Source organism: Crassostrea angulata, chromosome 4 (assembly GCF_025612915.1).
Source record: "Crassostrea angulata isolate pt1a10 chromosome 4, ASM2561291v2, whole genome shotgun sequence".
NCBI classification, from domain to species: domain Eukaryota; kingdom Metazoa; phylum Mollusca; class Bivalvia; order Ostreida; family Ostreidae; genus Magallana; species Magallana angulata.
The window spans coordinates 32,662,968-32,685,561 of NC_069114.1; the positions used below are offsets into that span (position 1 = coordinate 32,662,968).

General features: G+C 33.6%; 2 protein-coding genes across 3 annotated transcripts; one reads left to right on the forward strand and one right to left on the reverse strand.

Moving 5' to 3' along the window:
* Positions 1-9,013: 9,013 nt before the first annotated feature.
* On the reverse strand, positions 9,014-11,376 carry LOC128180680 (E3 ubiquitin-protein ligase MSL2-like). Its single transcript, XM_052848815.1, has one exon. It carries the CDS (start codon positions 11,225-11,227, stop codon positions 10,088-10,090), a length of 1,140 nt encoding a protein of 379 aa, XP_052704775.1. The 5' UTR covers positions 11,228-11,376; the 3' UTR covers positions 9,014-10,087.
* Positions 11,377-11,405: 29 nt separating this feature from the next.
* Positions 11,406-22,312, forward strand: LOC128180679 (GATOR complex protein WDR24-like). 2 transcript variants are annotated; one of them, XM_052848813.1, is made up of 20 exons: positions 11,406-11,501; positions 11,624-11,720; positions 12,351-12,455; positions 13,030-13,146; positions 13,310-13,387; positions 14,432-14,541; positions 14,660-14,785; positions 15,311-15,445; positions 16,155-16,353; positions 16,878-17,057; positions 17,225-17,331; positions 17,693-17,809; positions 18,160-18,220; positions 18,317-18,361; positions 18,686-18,751; positions 19,167-19,294; positions 19,444-19,704; positions 20,229-20,331; positions 20,569-20,761; positions 21,511-22,312. In XM_052848813.1, exons 2-20 carry the CDS (start codon positions 11,678-11,680, stop codon positions 21,644-21,646), a joined length of 2,310 nt encoding a protein of 769 aa, XP_052704773.1. In that variant the 5' UTR covers positions 11,406-11,501; positions 11,624-11,677; the 3' UTR covers positions 21,647-22,312. The 2 variants fall into 2 exon arrangements, with proteins under 2 accessions (XP_052704773.1, XP_052704774.1); XM_052848814.1 differs by having other exon boundaries at positions 11,409-11,482.
* Positions 22,313-22,594: the final 282 nt, after the last annotated feature.

Below are 22,594 nucleotides of genomic sequence, written 5' to 3' on the forward strand. Positions count from 1 at the left end.
ACCACACAACAATTACATGACCATTTCATGACGGTGACTATTTACCATACTTACATGAAGGACATTTCAACGTACAGTTGGAGGTGAACAGAGGCGATACAGAAATCTAAAATTTAAATGAGTGACATTTTATTTCTACACATCCGGAAAGTCTTAAGCAGAAAAATTATAATGTGAATTTTTATGAATGAGTGTTGCATTAGTAGCATTCAGATTGCCTCATCTGTGCGTAATTTCTGCAGATTGACACATACACAAAGCCTTAAAGTAATTAATTATCTGTTGAAAATTATGATGAACGAGTTGTTTAAAACTGCCGAGCAGACGGAATTAATGCCCAAAATTTAGTGTCATATTTGTTAAGATCTACGACATTTGCTGTATAAAAAATGTTCATCAACTAAAGGTATATCCTGAACCTGCTGGTATTTGAAGATTTCCCATATTTTACAACTTGTTATAGTTAAAACATACAAGGTTATCTTCTAGAAATCTTCATATAGAAGTAAGATAGAGTCTATGTGTATCATCTTAGCAATAAAGGTTTCTACAATTTCAGTTAGTACAGCAATCTCTATAGATAATCGTATGATAAAAGACGGTCTTTTGTAAAAGTATATTATACTAATTCTACAACTGCTTTGAAAACAGCGATCTTTTAGAAGTACGATAGTATTTATTGGTTGGCCACCCAGTACCTCGACACAGTAGAAATAAGAGATAGTCAAGTACCATCACCGGGGGTCAAGTTACTGCAATCTAAGGACCTCAGCAAAGAAACAGTGGGATTCAATTAGAGATTGACCTGACTAGATAAGAAGAGGCGCGTTATAGCGGTTGACAATTATAGCTGATTTTGGTGGGTGATAGTGGGAATGAGGTAGAATGAAATCTTATAATCTGATGGAGATTTCTTAAAAGTATTCCTTTGGAGTGACTGGGCATTCTAGAAAATACAGGGACAGTTCAGCCGATCTTTCATTTCATTCAGTAATTGACTGTCTAACGATGAAACTCGACGAAAATGAGATGTTGTGTTTTTTTCTGATTTGATGAGATTTCGGTATGGCGTTCATGAGATTTTCGTCTTTTATCCTTCATCTGAAGGTTCACCGTTGACCAGCAATGACGCTTTATTGCCCGAGTATTTGTCGTCTGGACATCTGGCCGCGCTTGTTTGTGTTGGGAGACCTTGTCCCTCTTTTATGTTTTTATGTTTATATTTTATTTTAAAATAAATGGAGAAAAAGGTGTCAAATGCCACATGTAGGTCAAACAAATGAGAATGCTAACAAGTTTCTCTTTATTCTCCTGTAAGTTTAAAACTATCGAAAAAGCCCAATCTCCCACCCCCACCCCCCACCCCCCCCCCCCCCAAAAAAAAATACTATATTGCGAGTACATTTGCAATTTGCATAGAAATAAAAAAAAAATACGGGTTATACCTGTACCGTGTATGATTGCGATGAAATATATCTATTTATTATTCGAAGGCAAGCAACCATTGTGAAGAGACAATTCCTTTTCGATGATAATACGCATCTGATCACGCTTTTTTTAGTTGTCTCCTCTGACTATTGGTATGGCCACTTACCTAAAAAAAACCTACCCTATTTGTTCCATTGCCAACTGTATCATCAATTAATTGAAGAACATTCCGTTCCTATTTGCCCCATCCTTGTGAATGACATGTAACAAAAATGCATTACAGGGATTGGCAAACCCACGGAAGGTTTTTTTACCCCAAAAAACAATTTGTTCCAGCAACGTTATCAGAAAACAAAAAATTGTAATAGTACATTGAAAAAGTCGCCCCCTCTTGTGTTCATGTCACTGGTTAGAACCATCATCTACAAAAAACAGACAAACTAAATAACAACCCTTTTAGACTGTCTCATTTGTACAGCATATTTTTCATATTTCAAGCAATTTAAGCTTCACAGTGATTAATATCTTCGTTAAAAAATTCTGGTATCAGTTGGCAAATTATTTTTTAGGCCAAAGTTTTTATTTCCCACCAAGTATAATCTGGATTAATTAATAGGAACAAATGGCAACCATAAGAGAGGAATTCTATCTTCTGTCAGATATGACAATCTGCGAAAGTTCATTGCCAGAATATAAAAAAAGAATGTTTCAGTAATTAATACAGACAAAATGTTTCACAGTTTATTGATCATAAGATTTTTAATTTTATTATTGAGCAACACGATTCGGTGTTAACATCAAGTAAACCACGTGACCTTGTCTTAAACCAGCTGAATACAAAATAAAAATATGAACAAACCGTCAAACTTAGGCACGGCTTTTTGATGGATTGACTGTCAGGCAGAACTTATAAATCACCAAACCCGATCACATTAGTCAATTTTATCTATATCCAAGGTTTGCCCCTTTTGCCTTCCGTTGAAGACCTGTTTTAATTTGATACTGTTCACAACAGAACAAATGCTGGTCGAACAAGAATTATGCAATTCTTACATACTGCTCGTAGATAACAATCTGGCTTTATTGTACTGCAAGGCAAGCGAAAGTTCTTAACGTTACAATGTTTCAATTTCTATTCAAAGGATCTATTTCATTTTCTGACTTCTATAGTAACTTGACAATATGTCCAAAAACCCATTAGAAATTGTTTCGTTTCCCTGTTTAAAATTTTGTAAATAATTTGATAACTGAAAAAGCTAGAAGTCTTTTAAAAATCAATCACAACAACTAAATGTGCATATTGGATGAAGCAACGTATCAAAGGAAAAGATCTGTATAATTATATGTTCTACGAAATCGGACTCGCCCTGTATTGAAGAGCCGCAACATTGTATCTGGGAGTAATGAAGTCTTTGTGGCACCAATATATGTAACTTCGATCTATTTGTTTTATCATTCTGGTTTTTTGTGTGATGTATACCGTAATATCATCATTTGTCATAGATACAAATGAATCTGTGACACTATACTGTCTTTGTGGTGCCGTTTTATACACAACGACGACGTCTTCAAGGTGATATCTTTAAAATACTTCTAGAACATATGATTTTATGATGCGATGCCTTTGTTCCTTTTCGTATGCAGTGAATTTCTCTGTTGTACCAACAGGATAGCAATACTTATATCTGGTATGTAATGTTGATCCCTGGCCCATGTACCATCTTGTATGCAATGTCGATATCTGGCCCATGTACCATCTTGTATGCAATGTCGATATCTGGCCCATGTACCATCTTGTATGCAATGTTGATCTCTGGCCCATGAACCATCTTGTATGCGATGTTGATCTCTGGCCCATGAACCATCTTGTATGCGATGTTGATCTCTGGCCCATGTACCATCTTGTATGCGATGTTGATCTCTGGTACATGAACCATCTTGTACGCAATGTTGATCTCTGGTATATGTACCATCTTGTATGCAATATTGATCTCTGGCCCATGTACCATCTTGTATGCAATGTTGATCTCTGGCCCATGAACCATCTTGTATGCAATGTCGATATCTGGCCCATGTACCATCTTGTACGCAATGTTGATCTCTGGTATATGTACCATCTTGTATGCAATGTCGATATCTGGCCCATGTACAATCTTGTATGCAATGTTGGTCTCTGGTCCATGTACCATCTTGTATGCAATGTTGATCTCTGGCCCATGAACCATCTTGTATGCAATGCTGATCTCTGGCCCATGTACCATCTTGTATGCAATGTTGGTATCTTGCCCATGTACCATCTTGTATGCAATGTCGATATCTGGCCCATGTACCATCTTGTATGCAATGTTGATATCTGGCCCACGTACCATCTTGTATGCAATTTTGATATCTGGCCCATGTACCATCTTGTAAATATGCAATGTTGATTTCTGAATGGTACATGTACATGTACCATCTTGTTTGCAGTATTTATCTCTGGCCAATGTACCATTTTGTATGCAATGTTAATTTGGTACAAGTACAATTTTGTATGCAATGTTGATTTTTGGTTCATGATCAAACCATTCTGATTACGAAAACCATTTTGTGGTTGTTTCTTGTATTCGATGATGTCTATATAGAGCCATTCTGTATAGATCTTGACTGTAATACTGAATGCAATGTTGTTTCTTGCGTACTATGCTCTACATGTAATCATTTCTTTGTGGTACCACTCTGTATGTAATAACGTTTCTTTGATACCGTGGTGTTACTGTATTACTGCAGGTGTTGTTGTTCTGCAGTTTGTTACCTCTGGATACGTGTCACTATTAACTTTGCAACGGTGTTGCCATTTTACATAATTTAAAATCGTCTTTGTGATACGATTCTTTATGCAGTGACGTGTCTATTGTACTGTTCGAGTGTGTATTAAGTGATGCCCGAATTATACCATTCTGTGCATCAATATCTCTGTGGTACTATTCTGTATGCAACCATGTCTCTATAATGTCATTCTATTTCAATGTAGTTTCGTGCATGGTGGTATCATTAAACATGCAAATATAAAATTATGTACATGTGTTTCTGTATTGGTTCTTCTGTTGAATACTCTCAGTTTGTGATACTACTTTTTTTGTATGCAACCACGTCTCTTTAGGTTAATTTTGTATGTAATGTTATCTACGATGTATCATTCTATTGGCACCGAATTGTTCGTGTTGTCATCCTATATCTTATAACGTATTTCTGCAAGTAGCATTTGCGGTTTGTAAAAATATCTTAGACGCATTTCAGTATCATAGTGCATTGATACATCTCTGATGCTAAACATTATTAACATTTAAAACACGTGTAACAAAACCTAATTCATTTTTATCGGAGAACAGAAAAAATGTGACATTATACAGAGAAACACACCAGATGTATATAACGTACCAAGAGCCAAAGTACAGAAAAATCAAACAAGAACTGGTTACCAGGTATAAAATGTAAAGAACAAAAATATACACGCGTATTGACTAATATTTGCACAGAAAACCAAATTTACATAAGAAAGACTACTATTTTACAGAAAAACGTACAAGTCTTTCGGGGTTTATGTATACAAATACGGTTAAGGCATAGCAGATATCAAGTCTGACGAGTATAAGAAAAAAGGGTGGTTTTAATCAGTCTGGCAAATTTTTATAACAGAACATCTAACGATTGAAAGTTCCTGCCAGAAGTGTTATCATATAGTGACTTTGATCAATTTGAAATGAGAAAAAAAATCAATTAAATTATATAAAGCAATCAAAACTAAATTCAATAGCATATTATTTTCCCTTAACAAAAAAATAATCAAGTTTAATGTGCGTTTTAAATCCTTTTTTCAGTTTGTTTCGATAATTATTACAAAATCTTATTCATTATGATCAGACTAGAGATGTCCAATCTCGAACTAAATAAGGAAGGAGGCGATGTATTTTTCTTTCCCCCGGATGTTCACACGTTCCTATGCTTGATTATCCACTATACAACTGTTACTAATAAAAATCAATTACCAATCATAAATATTTATTAAAGGGGAGGGTTCGTTATGGAGGCCAAAAGTTAATAATACGTGTCTACGTAATATCTTTAAAAATGAAAAAAGGATGTTCGTATTTAGGTTTCGTCATATACATTGAATAATACAGGGTCATTGTGCGAAGTATCCTGGACCTTTTTAGCAGACAAAAAATATTCTTCAGGGGGCAACACCCTTCTTTACTTTATGAAATAAAATCGTAAAAATACAGTCTTAAGTTCACCATTCTTTACTTAAAAGAATGCCAATATGTAAATACGCCCAATCTTTTGAAAATGTGTGTGTCTAAGACGATTTGAAAAGGCAACGAATATGGAAAGAGAGACAACCAGGATGGGATTCAAGCGGACAACCGAGACCCATGAATTGTTGGACATCTTTTACTGTCTAACTTTCCGTACCCTAAATGATCCCTAACTACGGAGGCGAGACTCGAATAATATCGTACGCCAGCTTTGAGAGACCGAAATGAGACCGTTTCAAGTTTTGGGATCAAAAGAAAGCTAGCTAAGTCTGATGGCCCATAAACCAGGACGACTGATGTACATATTCAATATGTCTTGTGGCATAATTTATTTCTTTTGATTATACATGTAAACTATATATACTTGGAAAGTATATGTAAACATTTTAATTAGTTGTGCAATCTCAAACATATTTGACCAAAGGTCATCCTCACGTTTTAAGTGGGGAGGGGGTTTAGTATGTAAATATAACAACAACGTAAATGTATTACACATATCTTTTGAAAAAGATAAATCAAATATATAGTTTGAATTACGCATGCCCCTAGAGGGCCCTTGATTGGTGCATTTACGATTATGGTTTTATCCTGTCAACAGGAGGGAGCCCCATCGAATATATCTGCTGCAAGGCAAAGTAAGTAACCATACTTAGCTTTTACGAGGGATGAAAAATCCGTACGATTCCTTTACAGACATGCGGTAGTGAATGTAGCTTTATTCAATAACTTAATGAGTTAAAACAACGTAGGCAAGGAGAATTTTCGTGAACCTTTCCTCATAGTTTTAGTACATGTAGTAGCAGACACACATCATGGACCTTTTACTGGATTTTTCTTACGTGATCTTAATCGGATTTTTTTTCCGTCAAATTTTTTATCGGATTTAACACCTCCACTCAAATTGCATTAATAAATGTTAATTAATTGTACACTTGAATATAAATAGGTATACCCTAGTATTAACATTTTCAACTGTCTTCGTCTGTGATAACATTACGAATCAATTTTGAACCCTAAAACCCAATAACTTCATAAAACATGAATGACACAAAATGAGCGTGTCTTATAGCATAACCGAAAACGGCATTGGCTGCGCTGCGTAGTAATATATAGCATTTAAAGTGTACAAATTACAAATAATATAAATATACGTATTAAGGAATCATTCTTTGAATATTATGAGGTGATAATTTCGGTTGGAGCGTGGTCAAATCTATCATAAAGCCCTTCGGGCTTTATTGGATTTGACCACGCCCCGACCGAAATTATCACCTCATAAAACTCAAAGAATGATTCCTTATTCCTTTATCAAATCAATTACCGGGAAGTTTAACGATACACTTTATATACATGTATGACGAACATTTCAAAGGGCTTAAGGACATTGCAATTAAAAGCATTTCAGAAAACTCTTTTTGACTTTTACATCTGACTTAGAAATTTAGTTCTAAGATCATTGCATATTCTTTATCCAACAACCACTTTATGGGTATAGTACAAGGCAAATTGGACAAAATAAGTCTAGACAAAGATTTAACCCTAGGGTCTATTTTGACCTTGGACTTGGTTACTTAGTTCAAGGTTGCAGTAAACCCCATACATATATGTACATGCAGTAATTTCATGCAGGGAAAGTATGAGCAAAATTAGACAAGAGAAGAGAGATTTTGGTTCAAAACCTGATTTTTCAATAAAATCTCCTATGACCTTGGCACTTGACCTAGAAATGTGGTTCAATGTCATTGAACACTCCTTAGACAAAAACACTCTTGATGTGAAGTTTGAGTCACATAGTGCTAAAAGGAGAAAATACTAGTGTAGAGTCTGGACAAGGATTTTAAGTATAGGTCTGCTTTGATCATAACCTTAGACTTAAAAACTTTGTTCAAGGTCACAGCACACCCTTAATCCAAAGCACTATGTGTTTGAAGCATGAGCTAGACTGGGTCTCAGGAGAAATTATATTCCAGACAAAAATGTCAGGCGAACAGTTAGTGCTATAGGGCACCCCCATAGCCCTGCAGGGCCCTAATTAAGCAAATAAAAGGTACCCTTTATCTTTTTAGCATGTGTGTGCAATGTTACAATATATCTTCATTAATAAAGTAAACAAAACCTGCATTCTGACCATCTCATAACTTTGACTTCTTAAAATGGAAAAACTCTCACATAAATAAGGATATTCAAAATGTCTTTACATTATAAATTCACAAAACATAATACAACTACTGCCGTTTGTGAGTTCAATACGATGCTTTTGCTACATGAGGAGTACAATATTCACCCAGCTGTCCGCTTGGTGAATTATGTACTTACAAGGTAGCTAAATCATTGTATTGATTAAAAAAACACCCATCATTAATTGTTTTATTTATGATTTAGCGATGAATTGATAAAGGCAAACTGAGTGTTATTAAGCGAAGATTTTAGTTTGAAGCCACAGCCGAACAAATTGAGAAACGCGATATTTCATTGGATGATATATTTTTAGTCCAATGTAGAGAAAGTCAAAATTTATATCGACCTCTTTGGTCACGTGCAGGTGAATAAAACATTCGATTTTTTTTTTAGACTGTTGGATATCGGCCAATCAGAGAGCAAGGAATTAATCAGAAAACTAAGAATTAATCAATCATCTATAAAAAATTTATATTGATAGATATAATGAAAGATGAATTACACATCTCAAAGATTCACCCACCATTGTTTCTGAGTTTCATGGTTCTTTATTACATGTATCATATGGAGTCCTTCTTTACATGTAGTACATGTATCATAGAAATTTCCACACAATAAGCACTTTCTATATCTCTACCTAATAATGACATCTGCAGACATGTATGCCTCCAAAGAACCAGCTTTGTTTACATACAATAATCAGATGGACTAAATAAAATCCAAGAAATGGACATGACCCTGTGAATAGAAGAAACATACTAGTATATGTTCTGTGGGATTGCTAAATGAAAACATATTCTTGATACAAATAATGTAATTCATAAATTGCTCCAAACTTTGTATCCAAATTGAACAAAATGAAATGAATGTTTTGATCTGAAAAATATATCCCATAAGATGAAATATACATGTATTATTATATTGGATTAATGAATGAAAATGGCATTTCCCTTTTTAAAGGATGTTCCTAAACCTGATGCTTGGTTAGTTTTTAAAAAAGTAAAAAAAAAAAACCCCTTTTTTAGAAAAAACAATTGTCTTATACAAACAATATTGAAAATTCAAAATAGAGCAGCACAATTTGATTGGATAATAAATAACAAATGCCAGAAACAAACTGATGAATCTAATATTGCAGAACATTTCAGCTACTTTGAACACAAAGGAAATTTTTGTTTGAGCACAACATAGCTTAAACTAAATTGTTAATTAGCAAGATGAAGTTACACAATCTTGTGATGACTGAGTAAAATGGTCATAAAACAATCTTTGTAATTCAGTCTTGTTTGATTTGTACAATATTTGAAGTCATTCAAGATCATTTCATCTTTGCTTGCCTAGGGTTCCTGATCTGCCCCATTCTAAAAACACTTGAGGAGCGGTTCGGATTAGGAACCATTGGCTAGCCAGGATGAGATTATTTTTTTGCAACACCTACATGTAACAGTGACACTCGCACAAAACTTCACACACATTCATTAAAACATTCTTGGTACACATTTTTGTAAATAAAAACTCTAAAATTTAAATTGTAATGTATATACAGGATAAAAGATAATCCCAACAAACACATACAAAGTTTGCATGATATGCACAATAAACTTGCATTTATCAAAACTAAACCTCCAGCAAACAAAATTTTATTTTTTTTTTATCAAATATCATATCAAATATATTCAACTTGAATATAGAAAATGCAACAGAGCAGTGGAGGATCTTACAGAGAAAAATCAGTAAAATACTCTACGTATCATTTAATGGTTGATGTTCCAGTTAAGGCAACTTAAAGAGAAAAAATTGCCCTGTTTTAGAGCTTGACCTTTTTTCAAGTAATGTAGTATGAAGATTAATTTTTAATTTGATAACAAGGGTTTGATTATTTATTTTCTCATTCACAATGCACCAACATTTTCATTTCCCTCCGATCTGACTGAAGTCAAAAAATCTGAGTTAATTGGGGGAGGAAAAACAAATTTTTGAAGCATATATTAACTTAAAAATTTACACTTGCCACAAAATCTTATAAGAATTGAATTAAAAGAATTATAAAATTAATTTCTTTCTTTTCATCTTATTTTGATATGCTTTTAAAACAAAAATCTCATCGAATGTAATAAATACATGTACATATATCACAATAGCTATTGATTATTAAGTGTTAGTTGTAAATGACTGTTTACATTAAATTACACAACACAAATGTTTTCATTTGGAGAAACTTGTGTGTCAATGGAAGAAGATGAATTAGAAAAATTACTGCTGTTTGACAAAAGTTCTGAGTTAGAGGAGGTTGCCTTCCTTGGGTTCCTGCACCCTCGGCATTTACAGTTAATACAGGGTAATTTTTTAATATAACAGGGACATCTCTGGCCTAAGCATGTCAGTCTACTGTTTGTTCCCCCTCTGCCACATTTACAAATTTTAACTTCATTTGGATTGTTTGAGTGTTTTGATTTTTTCACTGACACCTCCACCATAGGTGTTGAAGAGATCCTCAAGTTACCTCCCTTTGGTCCTATACAATTAACAGCAAGAAGTCTGTGTTCAAGAAGTTTTGTATTTTGAAAAGCTTCAAATGATAAAACCGGTTCTCTTTTTCTCTTAAGAGAACTATTGTCTTGTTCACTAGGACTTGGCAACTTACAAACATCAATGAGTTCCTCTGAAGTTGTTGGTGAAAGTTCATGTGTTTCAACATCAACATTGATTTCTAGTTCTTTGTCTATCTCTTGAGATTTTTCAAGAATGGGAGGTGAGAGATTATCATCTTGTTCCGTAACAATTTCTGATGCTGGAGGTAGAGGTTGCACCAGCTCAGCTTTGGATAAATCTGTTGACTTTTCTTTTGATGGCTGACTAGGAGTCAATACTGGGGGTAAAGGAATCGGTGAGCTCATACAGATGTTGTCCTCAAACTTAACACCATCTTCAATAATCCTAACTAAATTATCATTTTCTCCATCCAATGAGTTCGCTCTTAAAGCTTCCATGATTGGTGAACTGTGAATAACATGGCAAATTCTTTTGAATCCAAGAATTACAATTCGAAGCTGCTTGTTTTCGACGAATCCGTCATATCGTTTACACCAGCTGCATTGGGGTTTCAGTTTCATCTTTCCACCAATGCAGTCTTTACACACGAAGTGTTGACAGTTTTTATGTGATGCTGAGTGAGGGTTTAGAGCTAGGTTTCTACACACATAACAACCCAGCGACTGTCGAAGATACGGGAGGTATCTGTACAGATCCACCCAGGTGTCTTTATCGGCATAACGTGCCGACATGACATAGCGACAAGTTGCAACATAGATACTAAACGGGTTCATTCCGTCCCAAATACAACAGGTAAATGAACCAAGGTTAGTTTTTTCATAAAAATTCTTCAAGAAGTTGACGATATTTTACTTCCAAGTGCGCCATTATGTATGCAACAATTTTCGTGACGTCAACAAAATATGTGTACTTGATTACAATAACTCGTACAAAGAACCACATTCTCGGATCGAACTATCTAATTTTCGAAACTGAAAGTAGATTAGAAAGGATGTTTTTGTAAATTTCTGACCATTTACAATATTCTGGTAACAGATTGAAATTTCTGTAGGTGTTAATATTACTTATGAAATATAATAAATATAAATAACGTCACCCATGACCAATTGTTATAAATCCCATGCATGCTTGAGAAATTTTAAAAAGCAAAATATATTTTGACATTGTAGATTGCAATGGACATTGTTTGACAGAGGATGCCTATATCATCATAATCCTGAGGAATGAACGTAATGCATAATGTGTCTCGCGTGGTTCATGACAGAGGTATCACAATGAAAGAAGAAATTTATTTTCATGACAGCTAATGCCGTAATTTTAAACAATTTGTAATGTTGAATAAGTGCCATTTCCTGATTAAAAAAAATAAAACCAAACAAATGTGATGATATTCTGTAAACCAAGTATTATATGGGTGTGATAAATTCTTCCAGATATTTGTTATGATTATCTGTATGCAGGTATTTATTGAAACAAACCATGCAGTTTCAACATAAGGGGTTAACAAAGTCAAAATATTAATCATTTCCAGTTAATAACAGTCTGCCATTTGCTGGTGTGTACTTGGATTACAGTAATGTAAAATAAACAACACTTATTTAGTTTATGGTATGATCATGGGTAAAAAGCATCAAAGCAAAGTGACAAAATATGCATATACAAGTCTATACTGTATACTCAATAGTTAATTGTTGTGAATTTCTCAGTCCGAATACAGTTTTATCACTTTTTTTATTTGATAAGAGCGCTGTATTCTGTAAGACCCAGTTTAATTGAAATAATATGATTCTGATCATCTAAATGATTGTTTTTTGAATATTATATATATATTTACCAACATGAATTTGAAATGTTGCGAGTCAATTATAAATTCATAACATGTTTTCTATAATTCAGTTTCTCCAAACCAATTGAAAACGTTAAGTGTGAACTGTGATGGACCCATAAATGCCCTGGACACAAGCAAGGACAATTCCCAAGTGGTGGTGGCAGGGAGAAGTGGTATGTGTATAGGGACATATATAACAACAAATTTTTTAAGCTTGACCACATTTACTATGTCACAATCCAAGAATAAACTAAACAGTATGCTCCATGCCACACAGCAACTCCTTAATTGGAGGAGGAAGAAAAGACATTGATCCTCAACCAGTAGAAGGTTGCCTAAATGTATCTTGCTTTTTCTATGCTTATCAAATTTACATGTATATACACTTGTACTAGTATTTAAGGTTTAATTGATATTTCACCTTCTTTGATATTTCAGTAAAATTTAGCTTTGCTGGAAATGAAAATCAGTTGTCAGGGTGAATCGTGAGATTATATTACCCTCATTTTATCAATTTTTTTAATGTATGTAAACTGTTTAAAAATTTTCAGGTGATCTTACCACTTTAAAACTCTGGTGTACCTACTTATTAAATATAATAGTATATTTTACCCTTTGACACACTCACATTAATGCACATTCTAGAGTTCAACTCATTTGGTGAGAAAATGAAATAAGATGTACTCATCCAAGTATATATACATGTATAATAGTACGGTACTACCAGTATTTTTTATTTTATTTCAGTATTCAAAATATACAGTATTGAAGAGGACAAGTTTGAAGAAAAGTTAAACCTCAGGGTTGGGAAAAATCTCAATTTGAATTTCAGCTCCACAGATGTTGCTTGGAATCATATAGAAGGTAAAGACAGCATCTTAAGGTTTTATGAGGAAGGGAAATTACTTTTGATTATTACTTTTTATTGTTAAAGCCTACCGATATAAGTAAAATTGATTTGTGTTTACCTGTATATTTCCCCTCAAGTTTTGTATATATAATCATGAATTCTTTGGGGTATTTTCAGATCATTATTTGGCGTCCGCAGCCACCAACGGTGCTGTGGTTGTGTGGGATTTAAATAGACATTCTCACTCAAAGCAAGGTATTTTTATATACAGTAGCAGTAGTTCTAAACTATGATATATCCTAGAATTTTCACCATGGGAAACAAATCAGGTTCACACGCTTGCCACTCATGTAGTAATGATTTTCAGTGAACATTGTCTCTTTGTTTTTAACCAACCATATACATAGTCAGTTCATTGTATTACCAGATCATATGATTAATATGATGCAGAGATTGATTTAGCTGTAGAAATGTAGCTCCACAGAGTATTTGGAATGACAGACCATGAGATATATACAGTTGCTAGTACACTCATACAAAAAACTACCAATATATACCGGTATCTATTTGTGCAAAAAAAATGTTGTGCGCGGGTTTGAACTTATTAAACTAGTTTAGGAATATATTCTGTGATAATTTTAATAGAGAAATATTCCTGATACATTTTACTTTAGATGTCATTACTTTGCTTGCCTCTGAATGGCCTTTAAACACCCTCACCAGCTCCGTTGAAAAAAAAATAATGAGGTTTGTTTACAGGTAAAAAATAGCAACTCTTAATCTTGATGTAAATTTAACATTGTTCACTTTCTGAGGTCTGTTAGGGTATTTAGGAAAATGTTTGAGGCAAGTAAAGGTGGTGAATCAGTGTCTAAAATCCCAAGAATTTTTTATTTGAAAATATTTACAGAATATATGCCTAAATTAGTTTAATAAGTCTAAAACTGTGCACATCTTTTTGTGCACAATAGATATACAGTTTATTGTGAGGATGGATCCGTAGCTCTATGGTTCGTCAGCGTTTGCCTTGGAGCTACAGCACTGCAGCTAGATATCATATTATGTAATAAAAATGGAAAAATGAAAATGGAGTATGAAATATGTTAAGGAATGCAGTCTGGTTTCTTTGGTGGAAATTTTGGTCATTCTCAAGTAATCTAGCAAATAATATAATATACCAAATAGTAAGTTTCATTTGATTAAATAATTTTAATGTTGTTGTATTGTTGTTTGAAACTAAATCATTGATGTTCACACTAGCTATTAGTTTAGAAAGCATATGTTACATTTATTTTGCAGATTTTGTGTTTTCTGGTCAGCACAAAAGAACTGTTAACCGAGTTCGTTTTCATGAAAATGATGCACATCTTTTGCTCAGTGGCTCACAGGATGGAACCATGCATATATTTGTGAGTATTAAATAAACCAACAGTCTCGAAGCATATAAATGAAATTGTCAAAGAAAGAAATCTCGAATTATTTATAGATGCAATTTTTAATTTCAAAATATGATTTTACGTGAAATAGGATCTACGTAAAAAAGAGTCGAGCACCGTGTTCAAAACAGGAAACAGTATCAGAGATGTGCAATGGTGTCCTCCACGCTTCAATGACTTCTTCTTTGCTGCAGCTGATGAGAGTGGCAATGTTCATGTAAGTTTTAGAGCTAATTCATTTATTAGAATTTATTCTTAGCTCCTGTAAGATTTGTTCCACAAGAATATTGTAGTTCTTTTTATTGTTAAGCAAATTAAAGGATGGGATACCATACACTGCATACAGGAAAATATTTGTATCCATTTTATTTTAGCTCCTTCTGCACATGTTGTCAGTGGGTTAATTTAAGACTGGGAAAATACAAATGTCTGAAATTACCCCATCTCTCTTTTAACACAACTATCGGGGCAAAATTTAAGATGGAGCAAAACCAATTAGCAAGTGAAGAAGGGCCAAAAAAAATTATGAGTTGAAAATAGACCTGTATACATTAACTTAATTTTTCCAGTTGCCCCTTCTTATACAATGAATTATTAAGGATATACCAAGATTCAGATGATTCTTTAACAATAGCAAAAAAAAAAGGACACTCCCTAAATTGGTAAGTTGTCCGTAAATGAATGTTTCCTTTTTTGCTTAAAATAATTATCAGTGGCTTCAAAAATTATCTTTTATTTTTAGATGTGGGATATGCGGCGACCAGATCGCTATGAGAAACAGATAACTGCGGCTCATAATGGACCTGTCTTCACAGTTGACTGGCATCCAGAGGAAAGAAATCTGTTTGCCACTGGTGGACGAGATAAAACTATTAAAGTAAAGAATGATAATGAGTACATACCAGTAGTCTAAAACATTTATTCTAAATCTCTGTAATGAAAATCACAGAGTTATACACTCTACAAAGGAAGAAATAAACATTTGAGATAGACAAATCATTCATGTACTTGCGTGTATACTGTTATGTATTTTAAATACATGTTTGAGAGTTGTCCAAAAAATTTGTGGACACATGTAATTTCATTCTAAGTAATGATGCCATTTTCAGGGAAGTATTATAATATTTTAATATAGATTATAATATTGTATATGTATATACTGGTATATCAGAACAATGTACATTCATACATTGGAGTTATCATAATACATGTATATACATTACCTATACAGGCCGCACGGCCCATTCTGACATTGAGTTAAAACTTTTTTACTTGTTTTTATAACGTCATAGTCCTTAATTTACCTGGGATTAATATGTCACACTAATTTCTGTAAATCTTATAAAAACAGATCATCTTTGCTAGCCAAGGGTTTCTGATCCGCACCGCTTCTGACAAGAAGGTGTGCAGATCAGGAACCCTTGGCTAGCGAAGATGAAAAACAGATATAGCTTTAAATTTGTTTGGAACATTGGATGTGTAGGTATAAACAGTATTAAGCAATACTTAAATGAATTCTATCAAGGTTTCTATTACCATGAGGTCTTCTTTCTCAGCATCAGTAAATATTAATCATTCTTTTACAGATTTGGGACTTTCCTAAAAATCAGGTCGTACATCAGATTCATACTCTAGCATCTGTTGCTAGGATACGGTGGCGTCCTCAGCGACGGCACTTTATTGCCAGCTGTTCCTTTGTGGTGGATTTCTCAGTCAGTGTGTGGGACATTAACAGACCCTATGTACCTTTTGCTTCCTTCGACAAACACACTGATGTAGCCACAGGTAAGTTATCTCACAGCCGAGAATGAAACTGTTTGTTCAAGTCTTGCTTGATCATCTTTGGGGTTTTATCTTCAAATGTCAAACACAATGTTACAGAATTTATAATGTACTGTGAATTTGTAAGATAAAAAGCTTGCTTTCTGTAAGGCACTTACTTCAGTTCAATTGTAAGATTTATGTCCCTTTTGAAGAGTAGATTCTTCACTGGTATATTACTTGTTTCACATTGCTTCATGCATACATGTATGTCCAATCAATATCTTATGAATATTTAACTTCTATTAAATTTCAGTTCAAAAGCTAGAGGTTGTGTGCAATATCTTTGTCAAATTTATTATAAGACCATTATCCAGTATCTGGGATTGAAGGCATACATATTTTACAATAATTTCTTAACTGTTATAGGCCTATGGAGTGAAAAAAAAATGCGTATACATGTATTAATCTTTTACGAGCACATCTTCTTGTACCTACAGAAATTATCCATGAATTGAATTTTAAATTGTATTTCTCTATTTATCTAGGTATTATATGGAGAAAAGATGACCCCCATGTTTTGTATAGTTCTAGTCGAGATTGTTACCTATATCAACATGTTTTTAAAGACGCAAAAAGACCTGCAGATGAGCTGGTTCCTGCAGGCTTAGACATGAGTATCCATGGAGATATATCATATGCTACTCTAGATAAACCTGATTTAACTGGTAAGTGTGTGTAATGCATTAGTTTATAAGATATGCAAGTATATTGTCATGATAAATAATGAAAGTATTAATATCTAAGATACAGTATTATAGATGTATAGGTCCTTATCTCAACAAGGACATATACCACTGGCGTTTTGCATTAAAATTGCATAAATTAATTTCAGTTAAAACAGGGCGATTCTTCACCACACCAAAGAAGGATGTGTCTAAAACTGACGAGTTTCTTACCTACAAAAACAGCTTAATGTTTGTGATATCTAATACTAATAAGGTAGGTTTTCTATTTGTTGTCGTTCTTTAAACATTTCATATATCAGATATGGTACATGTATAAAATAATCTTTGGTGATTTTGATTGATATGAGTTGTTTTTGATCAGTCTGTCAATCTGGTAATATTTCTATCGCTTTGTCTGTCCATGTATAACTTCAACCTTGCCCATAAATATAAACATTTTGAAGCACACATGATAGATACTTTATATTTGGTGAATTCAAAGGTGAAGGTCAAATTTTAATGTCATCAAAAGGTCAAGGTCATGGAAATCAAAGGTCAAACATGTTTTCATAGGACTTTGTTATTGTTGAAATAATAAACAGGCACAATTTGTTTATTTTTTCTTTTGTATATAGTGTTTATCAATGGACTATTTTGTGGACTGTGCCAGGAACTATCAGCTCAGTGGGGCACCATTACAGGAGATGTGTGAACATAATGCAGAGCTTGCGGAGAGATATAACAATGATCAGGTAACACTGAAGAAAATCTCTCATAGATTACCTGTACCAGATTAAATGTGCAGAGTTTGCACATTTTTTTTCTCTCAAAGAATGCTAGTATGAAATCTAGATTGAATGTTGATTATGATTGGTATAAGTGGTTTATTATGCTGGTGGTTAAGTACGCGTTTTATATATTTTCCAACAATACGCAGATGTGGGATTTACCACTCTAAACTTTTTAATTTTTTTACTATACTCATGGTTTTTTTTCTGCAATTTTAAGCTTACCACGTAATTATAGTGTAAATTTCCCCCACAATTAAATAACCCCTTTTACAGTAATTTAGTTCTTCCGATTTCTTTTGTATATGTTTAAGGTTGCTCAAAGTTGGAGGATTTTAAAAGTGATGTTCACATCATCAGAGCCAACACAGAGAGGTTTGCATGTTCAAAAAGATTGAGACAACAATATTACTGGTAGTTTTTTATATGTGTTAATCTGCAAAATTAAAATCTCTTTTTACACTTTGACAGTTTTAAATGCAACAAGAAAAGAAACCCAACAAGAAATATTATCAGGTACATGGAGATGTTGGTTTGTTTATAGAGATTATTGTATTTAATAAAAATAAACTGGAATTTTACTATTTTATATCTGTCTCTGATAAAATTGCTGCTTTCAATTTCATTTTCAATTTAATACAAGCTAGGTGCAGTAAAATGCTGAAATGCAAATCTATTTTCAACCATGACAAATTGTAATACATATCACATGTAGATCAATTGACTAAATATACTTAAAAAACTATTAAAATTTCAAGTTTCATTTACAAGTGAAAATAACACATAAAGGAACTTCATGTACTCGTACGAAAGAATATCAAAACACCATTGTATTTACAGAAGCTGCCACTCCCACAAACCAGATTGGTAATGGTGATGCAGATAATTCATCCAACACCGACTCAGGTATTTAGGAGATTATTATTAATTAGATTTTTGTACCTATAGGTCTCTGTTTGATGCAAGAAATTGTCATCAGGGAGACAATCCTATTTACATGTATAAGAACAAGTCTTGATATGCTGAATAATAACTTGAAATTGAAGTTTCAAAATACATATATGTATGATTTGATTGGAATATTTGATGTAATTGTTAGTCTTGAGTTCTAAGGGAGCAAACTAAGTACATGTACGATGTAGACTTCTATAATACTGTTGTGTAAGGAACACATACCAATATGCAAATGTTAGTTCATACCAGTATGTACATGTATTATCATAGTTATCATATTTGTATGAATTCTTTGCCTTTTTGTCTTAAAATTATGTTAAACTTTCTGTCTTGGTGTTAGCTAAGTTTGTACGTTTTGTTCTGTCAGAGGAAGAGGAAGTTGTGAACAAGGAAGATTTGACAAACATTGCCCGAGGTCAGATTCCGGAGGAATGGGGGATACTGTTTGCTGATGGGGACCAAGACATTCCGTACAACAACATTGATGGGCTGCAGGTTAGACTATTATTTCTGTACAACAAAGTACATGTATAAGAATTAACATTTTTTTTAATAAATGTAGATTTTATTGTTTGTTGTTGATGTAAAGAAAGACAGCTTTTCTTCCTTTATAAGCTTGTTTCAAAGCTAGAAAATTTTTGCAGGAATTTTCCCTGCAGCCAGAAGCATTCCAGCCCAGGCATGAAATTAAAGACCTTGGCACCCCATTAGATTCCATACAGAATGGCCACGACTCGCCGACGATTAGTGCTAATGAGAGCGAGAACAACCTCCTCAGTTTTCCGACCTACAGTAATGGTAAAGAGGAGGATGAGGTTTTGGGACTTTTCCGAAACACCGTGGAACTCCCAGAATTCACCTTCCCCCACTTTGTGTCCAAGATGTTGTACCACTATGCAGAGCAGGTAAGGAATTTCTGTACAGGAATCATTAGTAATTGGATTAGGGCTTAATTTTCGTGGATTTAATAGGTATCTCTTATCCAAATTAAAATCCATACAAAATTATGAAACACGTCTTTATTCATTAAACATGTATGTTGTATTTTGAAGCAAATCGTTGAAATTACACCCTAAAAAAACCTCAAAAACTCATGAAAATGACCCCACAATACTTTTTGTGAGCGTTTTGATCATAATACTGTAGATTCCTTATTTTACCAAGTACTTATTTTCGCAGTTCAACTGTTTTTCATCAAATTGTGTGTCAAATTGTAAATGCCAAATTTTTATCATAATTAATTTCTTATGTTTACATGCGTTTCGAAAAATAATAACAAGATTTTAAAATCCCTGAGATCTGCTTTTGATGATTTTATGCCGAAATAAATTCCTCGCTTTTAATTAGGAATTTACAGTAGCAAGGGTCTTTAAAAAATGGAAACCCCCCAATTTTGTGTGATTAGATAACCAGTGGTGTTGTATTTTAGGGAGATGTACAGACAGCAGTGTGCATTCTGAGTGTACTCGGACCAAAACACAGACCTCAGATAGAACCTGAAGTGCAGGAAAACTGGTTTTTATCTTACTTAGGTACGTAATTTTAAGACCTTCAGAGCATTATCAACCTATAATGATTCATGAATAAATGTTTGAAACAAGTGATCTCTAGAAATGTAATTTACCATATCCAATTTAGTTGATAATTGTATCGATATTGTATTGTTAATTGTTTATTTGCCAAATATTTTCCCCGATAAATTTTGAGCACTTATAAATACATGCATATTATTGCATATCATATATATGTACATGCATATGTATTTTCAGATCTGCTGGCCAGATTTCAGTTATGGACAACATCCAATAAGATTATAAAACTTTGCCATCTTCCATTGGTCAGTTCCCTGAACCAACAATCTACACGCATCCATGTGAACTGTCATCGCTGTAACAGGCCTCTACAAAGGGTGGGGTGGTTGTGTGATCGCTGTAAACGAGTCATCAACAACTGCTCTGTATGGTGAGTTCTCTATTCTATGATCCTGAGTCAAACAAAAAACTTAAGGTGCCTCATTACACCTTGAAATAGTTTCTCAAATCAGCAGAAAATTACTCGATTATGATAGATAGCATGATGGATAAGAAGTATATGTGTCAAATAGGCGAAAAAATGTGCAATTTTAGATAAAAAATGATATTTTCAAAAATTTCATTCAGTAAACATGAACAAAAGCCCCAGGCGGATTCGAACTCATGACCTGCGGTTCACAAGCCTGATACTTTAAACACTGAGCTATTACGATATAAATCTGAATCGATTGATACAAACAGCTTAACAAAACATTTAAATCGCCATCTTGTGACGTAGTGTCTTAAAAAGTATAAGTCTCGGTGTAGTGACGTACCTTAAAGTTGATAAAGTCAGCCTGAAATTGGTGTTTTTTCATACTTTTACAAACATAATGAAGTTAAGAGAAGTTTTAAATGGTATACAGGGGTTTAATGAAGTTGAAGCATATTGTTTGTAATGGAAAATATTTGAAAAAATGAATAGTGATTTAGTCACTCGATAGTCACTCATGATTTCAAATTGGTCTTAGAATCACTATAAGATTAATACAAGTACATTTATATTCCCTTCACATTTTTAATCATTAAAGCCCAGTTTATGTTTTTTCCCGAACTTAATGGTTATTGAACATTGCTGAGGATCAATTTTACATCTAATATTGATCATAGGTCCCTATACATTGTATTTTGTTTTGATAGTCATTTACCTGTGAAAGGATTGTTCATCTGGTGTCAAGGTTGTTCCCATGGCGGTCACCTTGGACACATCAAGGAGTGGTTTGGTGAAAATAAACAGTGTCCTACAGGCTGCGGTCATCTATGCGAGTTCACGTGACCCGACTCTACAGGGTGTGCTCTTACAGGGTGTGATAAAAACTTATATGCAAGTTTCAGTGACCCAAGGACAAGATGAGGTTTCTTGTGCCTGTTCACATAATTCAAAACTAAAAGGATATAGGCATGTGTTTCTTCAGTTACTAATAACTTGCCATTCAATTAGATTTTACATTATGTGTATTTCCACCACCAAATTGATTTTGGCTATGTTACAAAATCTTCAAGTATGTTAACTTACTTTGTTTGTATTGTTGTAATTGTGGCTGATTTATATTGAAGTTGTATAAAAGCAATTTAACGTTCATCAGCAGAAGGATGGAATTTTATATGCCATAAAGCAAAAACAATCGTAGAACTAAAAGAGTAACTCTTTGATTGTATCCAACAGACAGAACAATTACCTTCAGTAAAGTTTAGTGCACGCCAGCCTCGGTGTGAAAGTGGTTTGTTGCCAGGGAGAGTTTTAGATTATCATTTCTTCAGGGAGTTGTTTGCTTTTATTTGATAACTTATGCCTTGTATTCTCTGTAACACAACATTTTGTTTTATCATTTCTACTTAACCAATTGTATGTGGTAGGCTGTCTCAACACTATGTCGAATATCGAATTCAGATGTTTTGCCATCACTCTCTAACACGATTAAAAAAATGCAAACAATTAGAATGCAACCATTTTATTTTTTTTTCTTTGCAAAGTTAGAAGCTTATTATTTGTATTCTTCTGCAGCTGATTCTTTCTGCAGGGCTTAGAAATATCATAATTCATCTTAACTGATGTTAACCCGATGTTTTCCTGTCTCAGAATGAAGGAAAATTCTATTGAATCCCATCCCCAGTAAAAGGCTGCTCAGAAATGCTGAAACAGCAATAAAATCTACTAGTGCTAATGTAGTTTTATTAGGTAACACTGTACAGTGTTTATAGCTAATCTATAAACTCAAGGTCC